Genomic DNA, 22,514 nt, shown 5'->3' with positions numbered 1-22,514 from the left:
TCCCCTGAGCTCGCACAGGGCACAGAGACAACTTCATACTTTCATTTGTATCAGTTACACACACAGGATTTAAATTCATCCCTCTCTCTGTATAGTGCTTTTTTTTTTTTCCCCCCCTCTCTCCAGATAACTAAGTGAATGCTAAATAGCAAATATTCCTGCCTTCAGCTGGCACTAATATCCTACCTCTGTTTTTCTTAAGAAAATCTCGTTGGGATTTCTTTAAATGTGATAGGGGAAGTGTGTTTTCAGAGCAGTAGCTCTGGTATTTGTTCTCTATTTGTGAGTGACGTTATGCAGTTGAGAAAAAAAATCATGCCAGCATGTTTCAGTCAGTGCCAAAAGAACATAGGCAGTGATTCGGTGCCCAGATCTATTGCTGCCCAAAACTGTATCTTGTCCTATTTTTACTTTCACAAATGAGGGTCTCATTGAGAGGAGTTAGGTGAATGTTATGTTTGCATGCTATCTGATAGTGAATTTAATCAGCTGTTTTATAGTCTGCTGTTCTTTTATTTCAAGCAATAAGAATTAATTAGTTTTCAAAATTCAGTAAATATACAGTTAATTGATGTATCATAATTGACCACTACAATTTTCTTGTTGTTTCTGCTGTTCTATAATTTGAAAAGACAATGCAATAGTGATGTATAAATAATGTGATTTAGACTGGGGGAAAAAAAGCCTTAGCAAGAGAAAATATTCTACCTATGTCTCCCATCTCGCCATGAGCACATGTGAGCTGTGTTGCCCAGACAGCAACCATGATTGTCCTGTGGTGGTGTGGAGCCCATCGTGGCCCAGGACAGAACAGCTTCCATCACTGCTGCTGTGCTGGTGCAGCATGCTCTGGGACAAGTGATGACCTAAGCTTTTCAAAATTTTTATATATATCTATATATATATCTATATATATATCTATTTTAACTTTTGTCTAACATGGATGTATGACTATCTTGTGAAATGAGATTTCAAGGAGTCAAATACTTTGCCTGTTACTGTTTTAGTCAAGCTTGCACAAATGTAGTGAGCAAACAGCAAGAACTAAGGCTGAGGAAACAAGAATTTCCTTATTTAAATAAGAGCTGTATTTCTACGTTGTCCCAGTGATTAATGTTGTTAAAAGAAATGGATCTTCCTTAGTGGCCTGTATTTTTTACTCGTTAATAACAAGGTGTGGAAGTACACAATTATGCTTTAAAGCATCTTAAAGCTGTTTTTCTGAGCAGTTTGCTACTCAGAAAACGATAAAATGCTTAAACTTATTTACAAATTTACTTTTCAAAATGTTGATGTTTCCAATAGAAAGTGTAACAAGATTTTTAGAACAAAAATTTTGAAAATTGTTAAACTTTGGCTTTGTTTCTGGGATGGAAAGAATCTGATATCTATAACTTTTCAGGAAAGATTTTTAAAACTGTTTTCCAGTCGAAGAAAATACCACAGGAGACTTCAAAGGACATTTTACAAAATTGTATTTAACTCCTTAGATTGTTTTAAGGCTTTCTGTGTTTGGGTGTCATCCCGTTACTGGATATTTATATTTTGCATTGTGATTGTAATAAAGTTTGAACTGGCCTAAGAGCTGGTACAGGACCCACTGAAGTCAGTACAGATCACCCCCCTAACTTTGGTGGACTTTGTTTCAGTATCTGTCCCATCTGTTTTACAAGGTCAAAGTTGTGCACTCTGGTTTTGGCCACAGGCAATAGCTGGGAGGTACTATTTCTTACAATCATTGTTTGTGTTTTGATAATACTTGAGTTTTAATGGGCAGCCAAAAGCCAGTGTGCCAGAGAGTGCTGTGCAAACAAAGTGGGATCACTGTCAGATTAAAACCGGTATGAAAATCAACACCTGGATGCTCTGCACAGAGGTACAAAGTTTTCACTGTTGTGGCTTACTCATCTAAGTTAATGTGAGGGAAGATGAGGCATGTGAAGTGACGATAGAGAATTGTTCCGAAAAGCTTGGTAATGGTCCAAGCTTGTGAGCCAGCATATTACACATGTGCACAGACACAACAAACATGGGCAAGTATAAAAACAGTTTTAAATCTTTTGAATTCGGCTGATATATTAGATTTTATAGTAAAGAAGCTGTTTACATAAAAGCTTGAGGAGGGATAGACTCGATAATGCTTTAATGTTAATACCCAGATTTTAAGCTTTACAGCTGAGAAATTGCACTTTTTTCACCTGATGAAAATATATTAAATCTCTTTCTGTGAGTGCCTTAAAAGCCTAATATTTCAGGAAAATTAATCCAAATCATCAAAACTGTTGAGATTTATATATCATTAGAACAACTAATATTTTTTGTTCCATCAAAATTATTAATAACTATTTTGAAATGGGCTTACTATAAAACTAAGAATTTTATATAAAAATTAGTTATTAAGCAGTACTGCTGAAGTATTTACGTATGAAACTCTTGTATCTAACAGGAATACTATAGTATTTAGTGAAAATTTGGCAGAATTCTGTGGTGAAATCCCTGAAGAAAGCCTAGTATGATATATTAAGTAACTTTGAAAGGGACTAAATAAATTCTAGGTTGATTTTGTTGGATGTAAAATGGTAACTGACTAATTATACTTCCTGAGAACATGAATCAGCTATCTAGAATTGCCATCACTGCATGGTTTTATATGCAGTTAAATTAGGGCACAGATAGTCTCAGCTGTGACTATCAAGTCATAACGCTGCTCTCACACTTTCTGTATAGCTGCATATCTAATTTTTCAGTCATATTAAAGTTCTTGTGACACTGTTAAATCTCAGCCATGTACCTGAGTTCAATGCTATGTTGTTTTGGCTCATATCATCACCAGTAAAGCAGCATCTGCCAGTGGAATTTAGTCAATAACCGTTGATGACAGAAGGTCCAGAACAGAATTTTACTTTTATAATGAGTATTAACTTCTGCAGCACTGTCAATTAGGCCACTTCTGCACTTGGAATTGAACCAATGCATCTGTTAATGATTCATACACAGAATCCAGCTAATTTTCAGCTATAATGGCTCTGGCTGCATAGAAAAAAAAAAAAAAGGCTCCTGTAGTCTAATAAATTTGGGTTTCAGTATGCACAATGAATTGATCTGATAAGGAAAAAAATTAGGTTTTTTTAACTTGCATCAGTTACTTTAATGACACATCTGACCTATGTGTTTCTTGTTAATAACATGGAGTGAAAGGTGAAGTAAAGAAGAAAATTGATTACCAGAATACTGATTTCCAGATCTTTGACCCAATTTATATAACTGTTTATCAATTTTTATTATTATTTTTAGCATTAGCTGTAAATGTTATTTTCTTTCCATTATGTAAAAATATGTGCATTAAAAAAAAACTTGTTGAGGGGTGTGCATATATACATATATATTTTTAAATGCGTATAGGATGCTAAAAAAGGCCCAAGAGAGGCCATGTAGAGAAACAGGGCAAGAACATCAGTGTGGTAGGAAAAATGATTTATCACACAGAGCTAGGGGTGTGCTTGAAGATGGCAAGATGCCAGTCAGATTCCCATTTGTGCTGCTTGTGTTTTCATGGCACCTACACATTAAACATGCCTTTAAAGAGACTTTTATTTCGGTTGTGCAAATGCTTGTGGAACAAGGTGTTCCAGGATGTGGTGAGCTTTTTCATAATCTGGCCCTTTTGCTTGCATTTCTGTGGGTATGAGAAGGTAGAGGGCCAAACATAGGACGGATGGATTCCTTTTTTTTTTTCCGAAGAGAAAGGCATCGTCTCTGTGTCGTCCTCTCTGGAAGAAGGCAGGTCCCATGCACGGTGTTTTGGAGAAGGGAGGCCTCGTGTGGTCAGGCGTGGGAGCAGCCCTGTCGGGCCGGAGGGATCCCGGCCGCGGGCACTCCCTCTTCAGCGGAACCGGACTGTAAACACGGACACGGGCGTGGTATTTATCAGAGAATCATAGAACGGCCTAGGGGGGAAGGGACCTTAAAGAACATCCACTTCCAACACCTCTGCCATGGGCAGGGACACCTTCCACCAGACGAGGTTGGTCCAGAGCCACTTCCAATCTGGCCGTGGACATTTCTTGGGGTGGGGAGTCCACAGCTCCTCTGGGCAACATGTTTCAGTGCCTTGCCACCCTCACAGTAAAGAATCTCTTCCTAATCTCTAATTTAAGCCTACTGTCTTTCAGTCTGTAGCCATTCCCCCTTGTCCTGTCACTATATGCTCTTGTAAAAAGTCCCTCTTAGTCTTTCCTGTAGGCTCCATTGAGGTACTGAAAGCCACAATTTGGTAACCTGTAAGCCTTCTTTATTCCAGGGTGAGCAATCCCAATCCTCCCAGCCTTTCCTCAGAGGAGAGGTGCTCCATCCCCCTAATCACTTGGTCCTCCAGGCCTGCTCCAACAAGTCAGTGTCTTTTCTGTATTTCATAGCAATATGGATGACTAGGTTAGGAAGAAGAAACACTTGTATATGATTGCAGCTGCTCTGTCTGAACAAGCCTGGAATACTGTTCTTGCTGGTCCTTCTTTCTTTAATGTGTTATACGATAGATACATTTCCTTGCCTTTTGAGACAACTAAACCAGGTAACAAAATATAACTCAAACACAGAAGTCCGTGTGTGATATTAAATTAACTAGCTGTACCAAGAGAAACAGAGTAGTGATCTATGTGGTAATTGACAAAATGACAACATTTTGATTTAAAGGCAAAATGAAGGAAAAAAAAGCAAAACAGAAATCTGAAAGAGTGCTTAATTTGTGTAAATTAAAAAAAAAAAAAAAACACAAGCACCAAAAAATAAACAAAAACCCCACCAGTTCCCAGTTCTTTTCCTTGAACTACTGTAAGATCTAGGTGTGAGAAACAGCTGTACAGCAGCCTAGGCAGGGACCTGTGAGAATATCCATGTATTGGTGAGTCACAGATTAAAGCCCTTGTGCATGAGAGGATATTCCGGCACTCTAACCTAAGACATGTATCTTAAAGAGAAGTAAATCCAGCTGTAATGCCATCAACTGCATCCTTCTTGTCAGTTCTAAGCACATTCTCCAACTTTTTGAAGCATAACAATTACATTCCCCTAAATGTGGGATTTACCATCACTAACACTGATGGCTCTCAGCTGGGATTTGTGAGAAGCCTCTCATCATGCATGACCTTCTGAAGAGATTATTTTGGCTTGTGACTCTAGCAGGGAGTGGTCTCTGAGGAAGGCATGGCACTGCCCTTGTGCCCACTCCCATGACCAATACAGGGCTGGAAGCTGGCTTTTTTTGTTTCTTCCTTTTTTATTTATGAGATTTGTCCATTACCTTGTCTCAGTGACTTAAATCCATTCCTTTGCTTAACATTAGTCAAAATTTCCCTCAAATGTTCTTGTAATTGGGATACAGCTCTCAACATACTGCGTTCAGGTCTTTCAGATACTGATTGTGGGCTTCATCTGTTACATAAAAATGGCACGTAGGACTGAGTTATCAGGCTTACCTGAAGTAGTAGCCTTTACTGGGAATTGAGCAGTCAGAATGAAGGGAGCAATACTCTGGGCTCTGTAATCTCACTGTGTTTTTTTTTTTTACTTTGCTAAAATCTGCCTGCTGTTGCTGAGTGTCTAATGTACTGTCAGCAATCACATCTTCTAAACTACCTCCAGTGTAAGATACAGAAGAGGCATTTCCTGATGATGTAAGCCATTGTTTGTATCAAATGCTTTTCAGAAAGGACCTTGTTTCACACAGGGAAAATGAAAAAAAAAAAAAAAAGCCCTGCAAAACTGTTAGATTTTCTAATTTTGTCTAGAAAAAAAAAATAATTAAGAAGAAACTTTCTCTCTTGAGACTGAAAGAACACATCTGGAGGCAAAGGAAGTTATTTTAAAGCTTTGTTCCTTCTTGCTGACTCATTCGGCAATAGAGGATCTATTCCCACAAGATCCAATTTGGAAGACTTATGGTAATTTTTTTTTATTCCCCCCCCCCCCCCCCCCCCCCCCCAAGTGCGTGTTGCCGATGTCTCTGAAATTCATACTGGAAGCGGTGGTTTAAAAAAAAAAAAAAAAAAAAAAAAAAAAGACAAACAAACAAACAAACAAAAAAACCCCCACAAAAACAAAACCAAAGCAACCTCAAATAAATATAAAAGGCTAAATCCTGCCATGTGACCTTCCCTACTTGCGCATCCATCTTCCTGCGCTTTCTTGGGGGATGCTGCAGACGGCTTTGCAGGCGCTCTCCCCTTCCGAAGGGCTGTCCTCGGAGCAGTGAGGCTGGGGAGAAGACGGGGGTGTCCCCCGCATCCCCCGGGCATCCCCTTCGGGTAATTTCCAAGAGCGGATCGGCGCGGGGCCGGCACGGCCGCCGCTCCGCGCCCGGCGCCGCGGGCCGGGCCCAGCCGAGCCGAGCCGAGCCGAGTCGGGCCGAGCCGAGCCGAGCCGAGCCGGGCTCAGCCGAGCCGAGCCGAGCCGGGCCGGGCCCAGCCGAGCCGAGCCGAGCCGAGCCGAGCCGAGCCGAGCCGAGCCGGGCCGAGCCGAGCCGGGCCGAGCCGAGCCGAGCCGAGCCGAGCCGAGCCGGGCATGGCGCCGCTGGTGCTGTACCACTGGACGCAGTCCTTCTCCTCGCAGAAGGTGAGGGGTGGGCGGGGGCGCGGGGCCCCGGATCGCCGCCTCCCGCCGTGCCCACAGCCCCTGCGCGCCCGCGGCAGGGCGGATGGAGGGACGGGGATGGAGGGGTGGGGATGGAGGGATGGAGGGATGGAGGAATGGGGGATGGAGGGATGGAGGGGTGGAGGAATGGGGGATGGAGGGGTGGAGGAATGGGGGATGGAGGGATGGAGGGGTGGAGGGATGGGGATGGAGGGGAGCGGCCGTGGGTGCGCCGAGGCGGGGCCGGGAGAGCGGCCGGGCGGGAATGCCTCCCGGGTGACCCCAGCGGTGCCGTTCCAGGTGCGGTTGGCAATCGCCGAGAAGGCGCTGAAGTGCGAGGAGCACGATGTGAACCTGCCGCTGAGCGAGCACAACGAGCCGTGGTTCATGCGCTTGAGCTCCTCTGGAGAAGTACCCGTCCTGATCCATGGGGAAAACATCATTTGTGAGGCAACGCAGATTATTGATTACCTTGAAGCGACGTTTGTAGATGGTAATCCCACAGACATTTCAATATGTGGTTCTCCCCCTCGCCCTGTAGGCCTACAGCAATGCCGCAGGCAGCAGTGTCGCTGCAGGACTCGTCCTTCAGGGCAGAAAATGTTTATAGTCTCACAAGTGAGCAGGCTTTTCTAATAGTTAGCAGTTTGGGTTGAAAACATATTCCTCTAAAATGAACTGAAGGCTTTCCATGAGTAAACCTTTATAAGTAAAACCTACCACTATCCTCCTTAGCGCTTCAGGAAGGATGGAGAGGCCTGGAACGGCAGCAGCACTGTGCTGCACTAACCCTGGTGTGACACTGCCATGAAAAATAACACTGAACAGAGCTGCCTGACTCTTGACTGCATGACTGCCTGCATGACTGCCTTTGTCAAGCAGGTCCAGATTCCCTGTGAGATAAGAAGAAACGTGCTTAATTTCAGAATAATCCTCTGTAGAACAATGGAAGTAGAATGAGCAAATTATTTTTGGATCCAAAATGGAATGAAGAGGTAAAAGAGCAGGAAGAGAAGCCTTGGAAGTAATCACTTGCAGGGTTTTGAAGTTCTTTGTGCTTGTACTGTTTAAAAAACCAACCAAACACCACCAAAAAAACTGCCTCAATTTTTGAAAGAAATGCAGATCTGTATTCTGTATAGGTGTGAAGATGGCAACATTTTGTATTTCAGGGATTTAGTGCTGCAATTTCTGAGGCATGAACAAAACTTCATTGTTGAGTGAACATAATTTGTGCTGTTGGGGAGTTGGGGCCCAGGTACATCGAGGGTAGGGTAATACTCATTGATGTGCAGGAATACTTCTAATCATGCTTTGTGCAGGATTCCTGCACTGTAATTTTTACATCATTGCAGGAGCAGTTACTTTTCAGCCATAACAATTTCCTGGAGTCTCAGCTGTGCCCAGGGTTGTATGTCACAGTCGCTCATTTCTAGATGTAACAGAGCTGAGTGTGGTTTTCTGATTTGAAAGCCTCCTAAATATGTGTTTATGTGGTGGGCTGCTGCATAGGAATTGGAATTATAAAACATTTTAAAATTAACTACAAATATACATTTCTCTGTGCTGCAGTCACACCACTGAGTTATGCTGGGGAACAAGTGAAGCTTTCTTACCTGTGGCTGTGTCACCTGCCCCTGTCAGCTGGACATAACTGAATGAGCTTTTGTCAATTAGAAGATTCTTTTCATAACTTAATTTTTAACTTTGTTTTGCAGAGGAAGTACCAAGATTAATGCCGGAGGAGGGGAGCATGTATTATCCAAGGGTGCAACACTACAGAGAGCTTTTAGACTCCTTGCCTATGGATGCCTACACACATGGCTGCATCCTGCACCCCGAGTTAACAGTGGACTCCATGATTCCAGCCTATGCTACCAGCAGAATCCGCAGTATGTACTGGTGTAGCTCTGAATGTCTATAACTTAGTAGGTTGCTGCATTACATTCATCTTCTTTCTTAAGTCCACCTTAAACACAAAATACCGAGCATAGCTTATGAATTTTAGTTGCAGTCCTTGATGATTTGTGCATATACTTTTATTGCTTGTGTATTTTGTTGTGATTTGAAAATGGGAAAGAGGAAGTGTTATTTTTGAGGTGTCTTTGGTGATAATTTTTGTACCATTTAAAAGGCAATCTTTTAACTGATGCCTTTATGTTTCCTTCTGTGCATTACAAAAGAACTAAGTAGTTCTAGGACGAGTATCAACTCCTGACAGCATGGCTGGATGCTGATTCCCTGTTTACAATTAAATTCTGAGATCTCTGATTTTTTTGTCAATGTCAGTGATTTATATAGTGCTGATTTTTTTTGTGTGTGTGTGTTATGTTTTAGAATGCTCTGTAGAACAAACTCAGATACAGTAGATTCTTTGAAATGTAATACAACTATACTCTTAGTAAGTCCATGATACCATAAAAGGTGATATTGTGTTAGTTTGAGAAATCATATTGCCAACAAAGTGTCTTATCCTCCTCCTTAAAATTTTTGGTAAATCAGTTCTCTCACTAGCCACAAGTGAAGGCAGGCAGTTAATTTTCCATACAGTTGCATGATTGATGTTACTGAAATAACATAGAATCATAGGATCATAAGGTCATAGAATGTCCTAGGTTAGAAGGGACCTTAAAGATCATCTAGTTTCAATGTCCCTGCAGGACAACTTCTTCTAGATAAGGCTGTGCCAAGCCCCATCCAGCCTGGCCTTGGGGACTTCCAGGGATAGGGAAGTCCACTCCCTCCCAGATAGCTTCTCTGGGCAATCTGTTCCAGTGCCTCACTACCCTCACAGGAAAGAATTTCTTCTTCATATCCAATCTAAATCTACCTCCTTCAGTTTAAAGCCACTCCTCCTTGTCCAAGAACATGAATTATTCTCTTACAGAAGTGTGTTGTCTGGTGTGTGGTTGTTGTGTTTTTTTTTTTTTTTTTTTTTTTTTTTTTTTTTTTTTTTAAATTTTTTTTTATTTTTTTTTTTTTTTTTAATTTTTTTTTGTTTCATTTTGTTTTGTTTTTTCTTCCCAAATGTGGGTGCTAAATGTTTATTGAACAATTCTACTTTGCTCATAGGCATTGTGGATAGTTCTTCTGTTTTCACATGGTAATAATCAGTGCTTTTGTTATAGTTTACTTTACAATATTGTCTTCTGCTTTTCTTGCTGTATGTATTCTTCCACTCTAGGTTGTAGTTGGTATAAATTGTTCTCAGTTTGCACATGTTCATACTGGTAGAGCTAACATTATTGCTCATGTAAATTTGGATGTTTTCTTATCTTTTTTATGTTTAAAGCATAGCCTACTTTTTTTTATTTGAAGCATTTTTTTTTTTAAAGGCTGTGGATGTTTTTTAACAATTCTTTTGCATGTTCAAACTTCTCCTGGATGGTTTAGTTTTCAGCTTGAAACGCTTTTTTTTCAGAGTGCTAGATATGATAAGTCATGCACCAGTTGTGTATCATGTTTATAGATACAAAATCCAAGTAAGTAATTAATTGCATATGTAAGATTTTAGTTGTATGAGTACATCCTTCAATTTATTCATGCACTATATTGAAGTCATGTTGAAATGAATATATAAAAAAGTGAGTTTATTATTCTCTAGAAAAAAATTTTATCAGTTTAATTTATCAGACTTAATTGTAACTAATTTTTATTATCAAGTACAAGTGAGAGGTGATTCATGCTCTATAATTATTCTTTTGTTCTCGATTTATGATTAGAAATACTTATTTTTAGAAGATTTATAAATCTGTCTTTTGGTATTCTAGATTTGTAAGTATGGCATTTTAAAGCAAAGCCCAATTTTAAGGAAAAGGCTGTACATGTTGGTAGAAATCAGTAAAATCAACTTAAACTGTTCACATCATTCCTTCTTTAAATAATATAATGAATGTTTTTCTAGGACATGCACACAGTTCCTAAAGAACATTTCCAAAAGGATCACAGACTTTGGCATCTCATTTTAGCTAAATGAAAACACCTTGGCTCCATATTCAGTGGAATTTAGGCTTTTGCTGTAAAATTGTGCTTATGACGTACAGTGACAAAATCTTAGTGCAGGCCTACCAGCACTTTCACATTGCAAACTGATGAGCTGAAGGTATGGTGGGTCAATTTCAAAAGCATTTAAGTTTTCCAAAACGTGATGTATTTAAATCTTAACCTGGTGCAGATGCTGTATTGAAGCAGCACTTCCAATTTCTTCGGTGTGATATTCGTACACAGGCGATTGATCAGTTCTGTGGATTGCATTATGAGTATGTTTGGATATCTAATATTTGTCATTCTTTTTTTCGTTTGCCTTTTTTGTTTGTTTGTTTTTGTTTTGCTTGTTTGGTTTTTTTAATCAGGCCAAATAAGTAACACAGAATCTGAACTGAAGAAGCTTGCAGAAGAAAATCCAGACCTTCAAGATGCCTATATAGCAAAACAGAAGCGCCTTAAGGTAAGAAAGCCCTTTGTGTGGACCCTTTATTATGAGCTTGTCAGTGTTAGACTTTTTGGTCACAATATAATCATTTGTTTCACTTGTCATTACCAGTAATGTCATGCAGTGGTTTAACCCTTCAAGGCATGAAACAGTCTGTCTTCAGATCAGCTACACATTTCAAGTGTGTGCTGAAGTACTGGACTGGTCCCACTGACCTCAAAGGTAAATACGCATCAGTGCCGATGTTGGGATGTTGAGCACTCTGCAGGGGTAGGCATACCTTAGTATCTGGATCTCTAAAGTTTTCTTCTGTTTTCTGAATTGCCACCAGCATCCATGTAGTATCCAGCTGACTGTGTGGAGAAAATGATCACATTTTATGAATAAACACTGTAGTATCCTAAGTATAAGCTTCTCTGATAAAAGTATAAACTGTACAATTATTAAAACACTAACCTGTATGTCTATTTAGTCTAAACTGCTGGATCATGATAATATAAAATATCTAAAGAAAATATTGGATGAACTGGAAAAAGTTTTGGATCAGGTTGAGACTGAATTGCAGCGGCGAAATGAGGAAACACCAGGTAAGGAATTTTTCTTGTTAAATCCTGTTTATATTTCTGTTTGAGGGTACTGAGTAAACTTGTTGGCAACACCATTATAAAACAATTTTTACTGTGTCAGATTTGATTCTTTTACTATATATTGATCACTACATCAGAGAAGGGATCAATACTGTTTTAAATACTAGCTTACTTTACTGTTCCAGTCAGTGAGTTCTCACTGTCTTATGAGAGTGCTTGATCACATTTTCAGCAAAATGAGTATACTTAGCTGCACAATTTTTTAGTATTTTTATCAACAAAATCAGAAAAAAAAGTAACTACAAGAATGTTGATGTAGGCAGAGGCTTCAGTTCACTATAATGATCATAACCTTAATGTATAACACAGGTTTATTATAATCTTGTGCAGATACTCTGCTGATATTTGTGGTATATGCAGAATAAGCAATCTGAATAATTGCTCCAATCATTAAACAACCCCCTTCCCTCACCCTCTTGGAAAGCAGTCCTGCTTACCTGCCTCCACCCAAATGAAAGTCAATTTTTTCGCAGAATCACAGAATCATCAATGTTGAAAGAGACTCTCAGGGTGATCTAGTCTGCCTGTCAACCCAGCACCATCATAACCATACCTAAACCATATCCTGCTGTCTGCTGCCCTGGGCAGCTTATTCCAATGCCTGACCACTCTTTCAGTGAAAAACATTTCTAATAGCTAATCTGAACCCTGACTGGTGCAACTTAAGGCCGTTTCCTCTCATCCTGTTAGAAAGGACTGGCCCAAATACTGAGCCCTGGGGAACCCCACTTGTGATCAGCCACCAACTGGATATAACTCCATTCACCACCACTGCCTGGGCCTGGACATCCAGCCAGTTTTTCACTCAATGAAGAATGTACCCACCCAAGCCAGTTTACCCAGGAGAATGCTCTGGGAGACAGGTCAAAATCTTTACAGATGTCTAGGAAATATCCACAGCCTTTCCCTCATCCAGTAAGTGGGTCACTGGTCATGGAAGGAGGTCAGGTTGGCCAAACAAGACCTGCCTTTGTAAACTCATGCTGGCTGGGCCTTCTCCCCTGGTTGTCCTGCACATGCCATGTAGTCCTGCGCTCAGGACAATCTGCTCCATGATGTTTCCCAGTCAAGGTCAGGATGACACCTCTGTAGATTCCTGGATCTTCCTTCTGACCCTTCAAGTAGATGGTATTATATTAGTTAATTTCCAGGCAAGAGACTTGTGTGATTAAACAGGATTGCTGGTAAATGATTGAAATAATTGGCAAGTTTTTGGCAGCTCCCTTCTTACTCTGGGGCACGTCCCATCTTGACCCATAGACTTGTGGGTGTCTAACTGGCTTGATAGGTCAATAACCATTTTCTCCTGGGTAGCAGGGGCTTCACTCAGCTCCCCATCAGCAACTTTCAGCTCTGGGAGAAGAATATCCTGAGGACCACAGGTTTTGGATGTTAAAGACTGAGACAAAGAAGGCGTTAAGTACTTCAGCCTCTTCCTCATCCCCCACTATGTTTCCCCCTTCATCCAGCAGAGGATCAAGACTCCTTAGCCCTCCTTTTACTGCCAATGTATTTACTGAAATTATTTTTGTTGGCCTTAACTGCAGTGCCCAAATTAACTTCCAGTTTGGCTTTCTTTCTGATTTTCTCCTGCATGACCTCATGATTTCCTTGTAGTTACCCCCCTCCTTCCAGAGGTGAGACACACTCTTTTTTATCTTGAGTGCCAGCCTAAGTTCCCTGTTTAACCAGCCTGGTCTTTTTCCCTGACAGCATATGGGAACAACCTGTTCCTGTACCTTTAAGAACTCCTCCTTAAATTTTGCCTGTCTTTCCTGTACTACTTCGCTAGGATTCAAAGGACTGACTCCCAAGGAATTCTGTCAGTCAACCTCCTAAGCAGTCCAAAGTCTGTCTGGCAGAGGTCCAAGGTGGCAGTTCTACTGGTGCCTCTCCTTACTGCACCCAGAACTGAAAACTCCATAATTTCATGGTTGCTGTGCCCAAAGTGGCCACTTCCCACCACATTACCCATGACTCCTTCTCCAGCTGGGAGTAAGTTTTCTTCTACACACTCCAGGAATCTTCTAGACTGTCTCCTCTCCACTGTGTTGTATTTTCAGCAGACATCTGGGAGGCTGAAGTCCCCCACAAGTACAAGGTCTGGAAATTGAGAGACTTCTGCTAGCCTTCTGTAGAATGCATCATCTCCCTCTTCATGGTAGCTAGCAGGTCTGCAACACATTCCTAAAGGACATCTGCAATGCTGACCTTCCCCCAATCCATACCCACAGCCATTTAACCATGTCAGCATCCTAAATTCTGTTTAAATGGGATTAGCCTTCTGCTTATTCACTGAGTGGTTCAACTCCCAGTGGTGCTAATAGGAGTCCTTTCCCTGATTTCACTGGGAGCAGTGTGAGGCACCAGTCAATATCAACTGCATCTGCTCAAATCAATAACTTTTTGCATTTATCTCTATAAATAGCTGTTGTAATAATTACTGGTTACTATCACGACTGTAGGTTTGAACCAGCAGTTGAAATTCTAGATTAAATTTTCTACTGACTCAACAGTGGAAGAGTCACAGAAAATATTTTAACTCAATAAAGGACAGAAGGATTTTGTTCAGCAAACTACATCTGCCACCATTTGCAGCAGCCCCTTTCTTCTCTCTGCTAAGTAGGCTTTCCAAGGATACAGTATTGATGAGCTTATGAAAACTGCTGGGATCACAATTTACAGGATTTTGTAAAACATGGGGCTATTGCCTCTTGAAATTTTATCTGAGGTATTCCCCCTTTGGAGGTTTGTGATCTGTGCTTCTCCAAGTCCTGGTCAAAGTCAGAGCTCCTGCTTCTTTTGCAACTGCTTGAATCCCTCAACTACTACTGCTGCCACTGCAGGCATCTTTCTTTCGCACAGGATAGATTCTTTGGTCTTTTCCATCATCTTATTTAATCCACTGGATGAATTCCCAGGTATCCTTCCAGCAGCCTAGGATACACTCCTTTTCTACAGAAGCCTTTTTTTCCAGACCTGTGTAACCAGTTGAAATGGGCTGGTACCAGCTTTGCTGTTGCTTTTCTCTGGTGGAAAATGTGTAGGAAAGGAGATAGCAAAATTTCTGTTTCCAGAGGGGTGCTGCTGAGTGTTCGTGCCAGCACTTTTGCCTGCCTGCTGTGTGGGATGAACTGCAAAAGTTACAAATGAGATGGGAACAGCATAGTCCTCCCTGTTTGAGATCTAGGCTGCAACAGAGTTCTTATGCTGGCAGCTGTGATAGCTGTACTGGCTATCAAGTTTCATATCCTGGGTTTCAAAAGCTCTTGGTATAGTCAGTACATGTCAGCCCTTTCAGGTGGTGGTGGTTCAGATCCCTGACAGCTAAGTGTGACTCTGCCTGCCAGTGCCTTCTCTGAGCCATCCCAGGAAGATTCACCTCTTTCTTTTAACTGGAGAGGGTACCTGGAGTCTCCATCTGTGCTCCTGACTAGTGGTAAGCAGTGTGAATATTTGTCACTTCTCAAACATCTCTGTGTAAAACCCTCATGATTTGGGGTCTGAGAGACACAAAAGAGGGACAGGTAGACGAATTCTCTCATCTCACTGGGCTGATATGTTTGGTGCAAGTCAGTAATGTGATCCATTTCTTTTTGACTTGAAAGCCTCCAACAATTAGCTAGAGTTAGTTCTTGAGTGAATGCCATAGAGCTGAGTGACACAGGCAAGATGATAAATTCTTCAGACAAGTGAAAGCTTTTCAGTAAAAGCTAAACTGCCTTCCTCCTTTCCAGTCCTTTTAATTTAATCCAGATTTCAGAAATGTACTTGAGGAAAATGAGTGTTTACTGTGGGTTTTAATTTATGAACCTGGAATGTGGATCTTTTTTCCTTAACTAATGTAGGCCAGGCTGCTGAGCCTAAAACTACAATATTGTGCAAAGAGTGGACAGGGATTAGTAAAACGTTCATTGATTAAAGTCATATTTCAGCTGAAGTGTTGTTGCTCTTTATTAGACGGTACTTTGAAGTAGCACTAAACTAAATGTGCTTATGTTCCATTAGTTCCTAACACTTTATGTTTTATCTCTGCTTAGAAGATGGAAATCAGCCTTGGCTCTGTGGTGATTTCTTCAGTCTGGCAGATGTGTCACTTGCTGTCACATTACATCGCCTGAAGTTCCTGGGATTAGCAAGAAGAAACTGGGGAAATGGAAAGCGGCCCAACTTGGAAGCTTATTATGAGCGTGTTGTGAAGAGAAAAGCATTTTACAAAGTTTTGGGACATGTCAACAATATATTAATCTCGGCTGTCCTGCCAACAGCATTCCGTGTGGCCAAGAAAAGGGCTCCCAGGGTTCTTGGCACCACCCTGCTGGTCAGCATGCTGGCAGGGGTGGGCTATCTTGCTTTCCTGTGTCTTCGGAAGAGATTTGCCAACATGGTGCTATCGATTAGAACCAGGCAAAACTATTTTTAGACCTTGTCTATCCCTGGTGGTGAGTGAAGGGCATCTCTACCCCCCAGGAAAATATCTCCAATAAAATATAAACGTTGAAGAATGATTATGTCTGTGAATTAGAACATTTTCACAGAGTAATCGTCTCCTGCTGCTGTAGAGTTGGGTTGGCAATGCTGAGATATTTTTCAAAAATATGTATTGGGGGGATGACGAAGGAAGATCCTTTCTTTTCAGCCAAGGGCCTATAACTGTGATAGTGCTTTGTTAAAACATGATTATTGTCTCCTTTACTCAGTAGCTGACCTAACTAAAATGCTTTTATTTATTAGATATGCAGCAATGTGGCAGCTTTTCACTGTAGATTAAATTAATTATTGTGCAGAAACCAGCATTGTTAAAACATGGAAAATAGCTCTTACATTAAATGCTCAGAGTAAGATTTATTTGGAACATTGTGCCTGTTGTGTACAGGAGCGAGTTTCTCTGTACTGATCATTGTCTGTTGATTTGCAGTTGGACCTTTAAAAATGTGTTAAAAAGTAGTCTTGTGAAGCCACTTCTGTCAGTGTATGCTCATGCAGCAGTACAGGAACAAGACCTGAAACAGGTAAGAACACTTGTGTACCACACAAGTGAAATTCTCCAGAGGCATCCACTGGACAACAGATAACAGAATTTTGCTGAAATACAAATGGGGGCGAAACACCGGACACTTGTCTTTCGACAGCCACAAACTCTGGAGGAATCAAATCAAACTATCTTCGTGCACATTTGCTGCTTTCTTTGGGGTGGCTTGATACAGTTGCCTCCCTATGAGTGTCCCGTGTACCCTATGGTGTTTCACTCTCAGTGCTGGCTAGTTTTTGCACACTTGGCACATGTCTCTGTAAAATGCTTGCTCACAACGTGCCACAGCTGACTAGGAAACACATGCAGATCAATGCCTTTTAGTATAAGTAATTAAAAAGAGGTCACTATCTATCAGTCTGGTTAGGTAGCCTAGATTGAAGGTAAAGCTGAAATTTAGCAATCATTCAGCTGATGATGCCTGTGTTTACTTATGGATAAGGGATAGTGTTGATGGTAAGTGAAAAATACAGTAAGTTTGGAGATGGTTTGTGCTGCTGATTTTTTGCAAAACTTCACTCTTGTAGCATGGAGGACAGGTGTAGAAAAACATTTTGATTACTTCCTACAATTCAACAGATGCTGTGAGTTTTATTAGTTTTAGCTAATTAATAATTAGCTCCTGTTTCAACAAGAAATGTACATTTACCTGAAAGTAGACTTTAAATCATTTTGCAGCAAAAAAAAGCATTTGGGAAGGGCTGAGAATTCTCATGGGAGTTTAGTAAGAATTTTGTATGCTTGATGAATCTTTGAAAGCCTCAGAGTTTTGTTTACAAGTTGCACATAGCCGCAACAAACAAAACATAGCTTTAATTGTTTGCCTATCCACAATCAGCGCTAACAGGCCTAAGTACATTTTAGATCTAGTGCTGGTGGATGTGGTCTCTCTGTGCAATTGCATTTAGGTGCCAAGGTCATCTCAAGTTTGGAGGAGAGAACTGAGGCAGTTTCTGTTTGGACAGTCTCATCATCTAACACATATCAATATGGATAAAATTATTTAATAAGCCTGCTCATTATTTAATATTGTGCTAGTTGTGTAGCAAAAGTAGACCTAAATCTCTTTACTCATTTTCAGTAATTAGAAACATCTTGCATAGGAAACAATGCACATTTTTATTTGTCAAAAAAACAGTTTTATATAATTCTATTTCATGATCCAGTGGGTCTCAAGAACTTGTTGACTTAAATATGCTCTATTTAGAAAGCCTTTATTATCTCTAGAGTGGGTTTAATCCAACAATACTATTAATGTACTGGCAGCTTCAACTGAGTTTGTTGTTTGTGTTGGAGTTCGTCTGCATTTACTTGTAGCTATCAAATTCCACTAAGTTAATAAACATAGGGTAAGACCTTTAACTTAATGCTTCCAAGGCATGTATTTCTGTCAGACCACCTGTGAAGTGTAATTTGATCAAGTCAGAGTAAAATTGAATATATAGGACTTAACCTTCTTTGGAGTGAAGTGACCACCAGATGTCAGTGGTCCTCCAGGACACTGCTCTGGCGTGCCTCTGAGGCAGGAAAACAGTACTTTTCAGAGAAAAAGTTTGTGATCTCAGCATAAGAGGGTTGTGAGCACTCTCATCACACCACCAGTCTCTCCAGAGCTCTGGAAATAACTCCATGGTTCTACCACAGGTTTGTTCTCTGACACCTGCTACTTATGCTTGTGTGGTTTCTATACTGCGTAAATGAGAGGCCAAAGTTGAAATAATACTTCACATGAAAACGAATGTTACTGAACAAAAATTAAACTTGCCATCTGCAAGGATGAGCGTGGATAAAATTTTACTGTGGAAAAGTTTGGATCACTGGTTTGATTCATGTCTGTTAGTTCAACTATTCAGTATCCTACTTATTTTCACTGCCCTGAAGTACCTCTGTACATTGATTTCTGTACAGGTGGCAGCAAAAGGCTAATCCATGCTTAAATTCCCCAAAATAGGATGAGATTTAGAAGAACATATGCTGCATTTGGCTCTTTGTGCAGGACAGCATTGTGCTTGTAAAGTTTCTTTTCAGCCTGGCTTATTTTCTTTCTGGTAGCTCTGTATACTATCTCGATTGGGTGGAAAAGCAAACTTCTAGCTTTCATTTACTATTTGCTCTCATATCATGCATCAGATATATTTCATATCTTTATGTGGGGCCCACACAATAAACATAAATTCTAAGACCATTTTTTAGTCTGGTTTATATCTTCTGTGTCAGTAAAACAAAGCATATTTGAGGATTACACAGTATTGCTGTAAGGACTCTGATGCTATTCAAGGAGAGAAGCCCTTGAACAGATTTTAAACCACTTTAAACCACTAAAGACTGTCTTGCATGTATATGGAAACAGCAGTAACAGTGATGTTTACTTTGGTCATCTGTCTGAGCTGTATATGTATGAGGTCCAACAGAAGCTATTTGATAAAGTAAAAAAAAAAAAAAAAAAAAAGAAGAAGAAGAAAAGGAGAGCAAGCGGGTTTTGTACATTCAATTAATCCATTAAAAAAACCAAAAAATCCAACCCCACTTCACTTCTGAGTGTGTTCCTGATTCCTTGTTGATGTACAGCAGCTGGGACTCCTTTCTGTAAGGTGCATGACAAGCACATAATGTGTCCACAGTGACATTGTTCTTGGGAAGACTAAATGGTGTGCCCCATTAAATGAGTGTTAGTCTGCCCATAAACTAAGCCCCCTCTTTTTTTTTTTTTTTTTTCTTGCAGTGTAGGAATCTGTATTGGGCCTCCTTCCTTGTTAAACAGAGGAGGAAGTAACAGTATGTGAGGCTCTCGTGCATTGCCTCTCAGTACCTTTGAAGTTGCTAGGATCAGGTAGACAGCTGGTAGAGTTTGAGCTTCTGGAGATTATGACACCTGTAGTCTGTGCACCAACTTTGAGGTAGCTTTGATGCTTTAGCATTAGTCAGAAGTGTGCACAGAGCTCTTGCAGTGGAAAGCTTATGTCTAAACAGACAAGAGGCAAGAGTGAATGCAAAGGTAAGTATGGCAAGTATAAATTGCTGTGTCCAAATTCACAAAGCCATGCATCCACATCACATTCTTAAAGGCATTTTTTACTTAAATCTGAATTCTATGGGAGCAAGGAGCTACTAAGATTTAGAGAACAGATTGGCATGCCCTAATGCATGAGGATTAGAGAGAGAAGCAGATGGAAAGTAGGTGAAAAGTAGTGGGTCTAGCTAGCTGGAGCACACTGTGCTCTGCAATATGGTGAATGACGTAATTGTTAGCTGAGGCCTCCTTATTATCTCTCTGTTTAGCCAATGTTAGACAAAGAGGTGTAAGGTTGTGCTTCGGCAATTTCTATGATGTACTGAGGAAGTCAAAAGCATGTAGAAAAATCCCAAAGAAAATATGCTGTGTTTTGTTCCCTCTTTTCTTTATGAAGAAATTTTATTTTTGGTGCAGTACCAAGTCATAAAGTCAGGCACTCAAAACTCAGGAAATTCCAGAAGCCAGAGTTCTTATAACACTGTTAACTCACTCATACAATACTTCAATATCTTTTTTATTTCTGTTTTTATTTCTAAGTTACAATCATGGTATTTAATTTAATGTGAAGTTAAAAATTTTGCACCGTAAAATAGTTAGGCTGTGGATAAGCTTAGTGTTGTGGGAAGAATCTGTTGGAATTTGCAGAGCTGAAGGCCTAACAATTTCTGTGCTTTACATCAGCATTAGTATTTATTAGAGTTTTAAATACTCATAAATAATTATATAAAAGTGTATTGTGTAAACTAACACATAATAGCATAAATCAGTATTAATATACTTCATATATATGCCTAAAATATATTGATATTCTATATACATATACACTATAGTATCCCATTTATCCCTTTCATATTTCATTTGCTAAATATTGCTAATTGACAATCACGTATTTTACTGTATTGCTTGCCTTTATAAAATAAATTTGCATTTTTAAAGGTAAAATTATGAAAATTTAATGTAATTGCAGAATCATACAAAGTTTTGGGTTGGAAGGAACTTTAAAGAGTATCTAGTTCCAACTCCCCTGCCATGGGGAGATGTGTTTCTCTTTCCTTATATACTCTGATAGCATTATAACAGTATTTGAAAACATTGGTTGCATCATGACTGTAGGGACTAACATATTTAGTGCTTCATGTTTAACTGATCATCCAGATCAGAATCTGAAAGCTACTGCATTTGGACTGAATAGAAAGCTTTAGCTATTGAGAAACAGTTACCATCCTGAAAATTACTCATTTAAGTCTTGTTTCGGAGAGGTTACCTAACTCCAGGTATTTAAGCAGACGATGCCTGTGTTTCTGCAGGCAGCAGAAAACAGAGCATTCATAGGGCCAGGCCAGATGTGAGGGGACCTCTGGTTCTGTCACTTGCTGACTGAGGCATTCATCTTACAGAAAGGGGAGTTCTTCCCCACTTTGTATTGAAATAGGTAGAACTCAGCCGTAGAGACAAAACCTCCTCCCTCATAGATACAGGCCCTATGCAGTAGGGTCAGGCTCCTTCCTCCCTGCTTTCTCAGCACAACACACATCTGTCTACAGAAATCAGAGGCCATTCCTTTGACAAAAGGTAGTTCAGACATGTGGATGCTGAGACTGTCAGTCACTCAGCATCTTGATGGAGAGCAGGGCCTGCCACACAGCTTCCTCTGCTAGCTATGTTTAAAAGCCAGCAGCAGTTGGCAAAGCTCTTGGTAAGGACGTCTTTAAGTACATAACAGATTTGAGGAAAGGGAAGGAATTCCAGATTCTGGAGCCTAAATGAAACCAAGGAAAAACTGTCCAGAGAAGTTCCATCACTGTAACTTGTGGTCTAGCTCTGTGTGGCTTTTCTGCAGGTGAAGAGAGGCTTTTGGATTGCTGCTTCTGACCAATTTCTTGTAACTCACTTCAACTATTTAACTGAAGTCAATGAAAGGAAGAAGAAATATCTGTCTCTGTTGAATACACAGTGAAGCCAGTTTCCTGATACAGATATTTAAGTTGGATCACTGTTCAGACAGGTACTGTGAAGACATATATTTTGAACTGTGTAACTCTCCTCAAACACCTTTACACAAGCCTAGACACCAAACTAGAAAAATTCCAATTAGAGGTCTGGATTGCACCCCAGAGTCAGAGGCAGTAAAAATAGAAAGACCTATTGTTTGAATTTTTAGGTCTTCAAACAGAAATACTTCCAGACATCTTACAGGAAGTCTGTGCCAGATGCTCTTTGTCCAAATTTTGTGCCTTAAGAATTTGTGCACCCTCCTATTGTGCTGAATTAAAGACAGCTCTAAAACATGGAATCCACTAAAATTTACAGAGGAAACAAAATTGGCTGATGTTGCAGTAATGGAGGTATCAAGATTTCAGTTTCTAACAGAGAGCCAAATTCAGATCTGGTATGAGTCATTGCTACGAAAAACGTAGTGGTGCATCTACTTACAAGGGGTCTGAATTTGATTTTAAAGTCATTATGCCATGAATCACATTTCACAACTTTGCCTTGACAAGTTTTATTTTAATCAACCTATTTGTTACAGAGACAATGAAAGCTGTACAGTATCTTTCTGAAACAAAGGAAATATGCATAACTTAAGTTTTTAAAAGCTGTGTAAGCTTTTAATATGGGCAGTACAAACTGAGTCAAAACTTTTGGAATATGAAGTTATTTTTGGAATGAAGAATTCTTTTAAAACAAGTCCAAGAATGTATGTTTAGGACTGATTCCAGAACAGCATCATAAATTTTTTGTTCTTTGGATTTGAAAAAGAAC

The 22,514-nt window shown here is 40.2% G+C and overlaps 1 protein-coding gene across 2 annotated transcripts; it reads left to right on the top strand.

The window, feature by feature from the left end:
* Window positions 1–6,502: 6,502 nt before the first annotated feature.
* On the top strand, window positions 6,503–18,923 carry GDAP1 (ganglioside induced differentiation associated protein 1). 2 transcript variants are annotated; one of them, XM_040083898.2, is made up of 6 exons: window positions 6,503–6,609; window positions 6,928–7,120; window positions 8,346–8,519; window positions 10,980–11,074; window positions 11,532–11,646; window positions 15,747–18,923. In XM_040083898.2, the coding sequence occupies exons 1-6, from the start codon at window positions 6,559–6,561 to the stop codon at window positions 16,127–16,129; spliced, it is 1,011 nt and encodes a 336-aa protein (XP_039939832.1). In that variant the 5' UTR covers window positions 6,503–6,558; the 3' UTR covers window positions 16,130–18,923. The 2 variants fall into 2 exon arrangements, with proteins under 2 accessions (XP_039939832.1, XP_039939841.1); XM_040083907.2 differs by lacking the exon at window positions 6,503–6,609 and adding an exon at window positions 6,680–6,713.
* Window positions 18,924–22,514: the final 3,591 nt, after the last annotated feature.

This window comes from Hirundo rustica, chromosome 1 (assembly GCF_015227805.2).
Source record: "Hirundo rustica isolate bHirRus1 chromosome 1, bHirRus1.pri.v3, whole genome shotgun sequence".
NCBI lineage: Eukaryota > Metazoa > Chordata > Aves > Passeriformes > Hirundinidae > Hirundo > Hirundo rustica.
The sequence above is the reverse complement of the archived record's forward strand: the minus strand, read 5'-3'. Positions and strand labels throughout refer to the sequence as shown.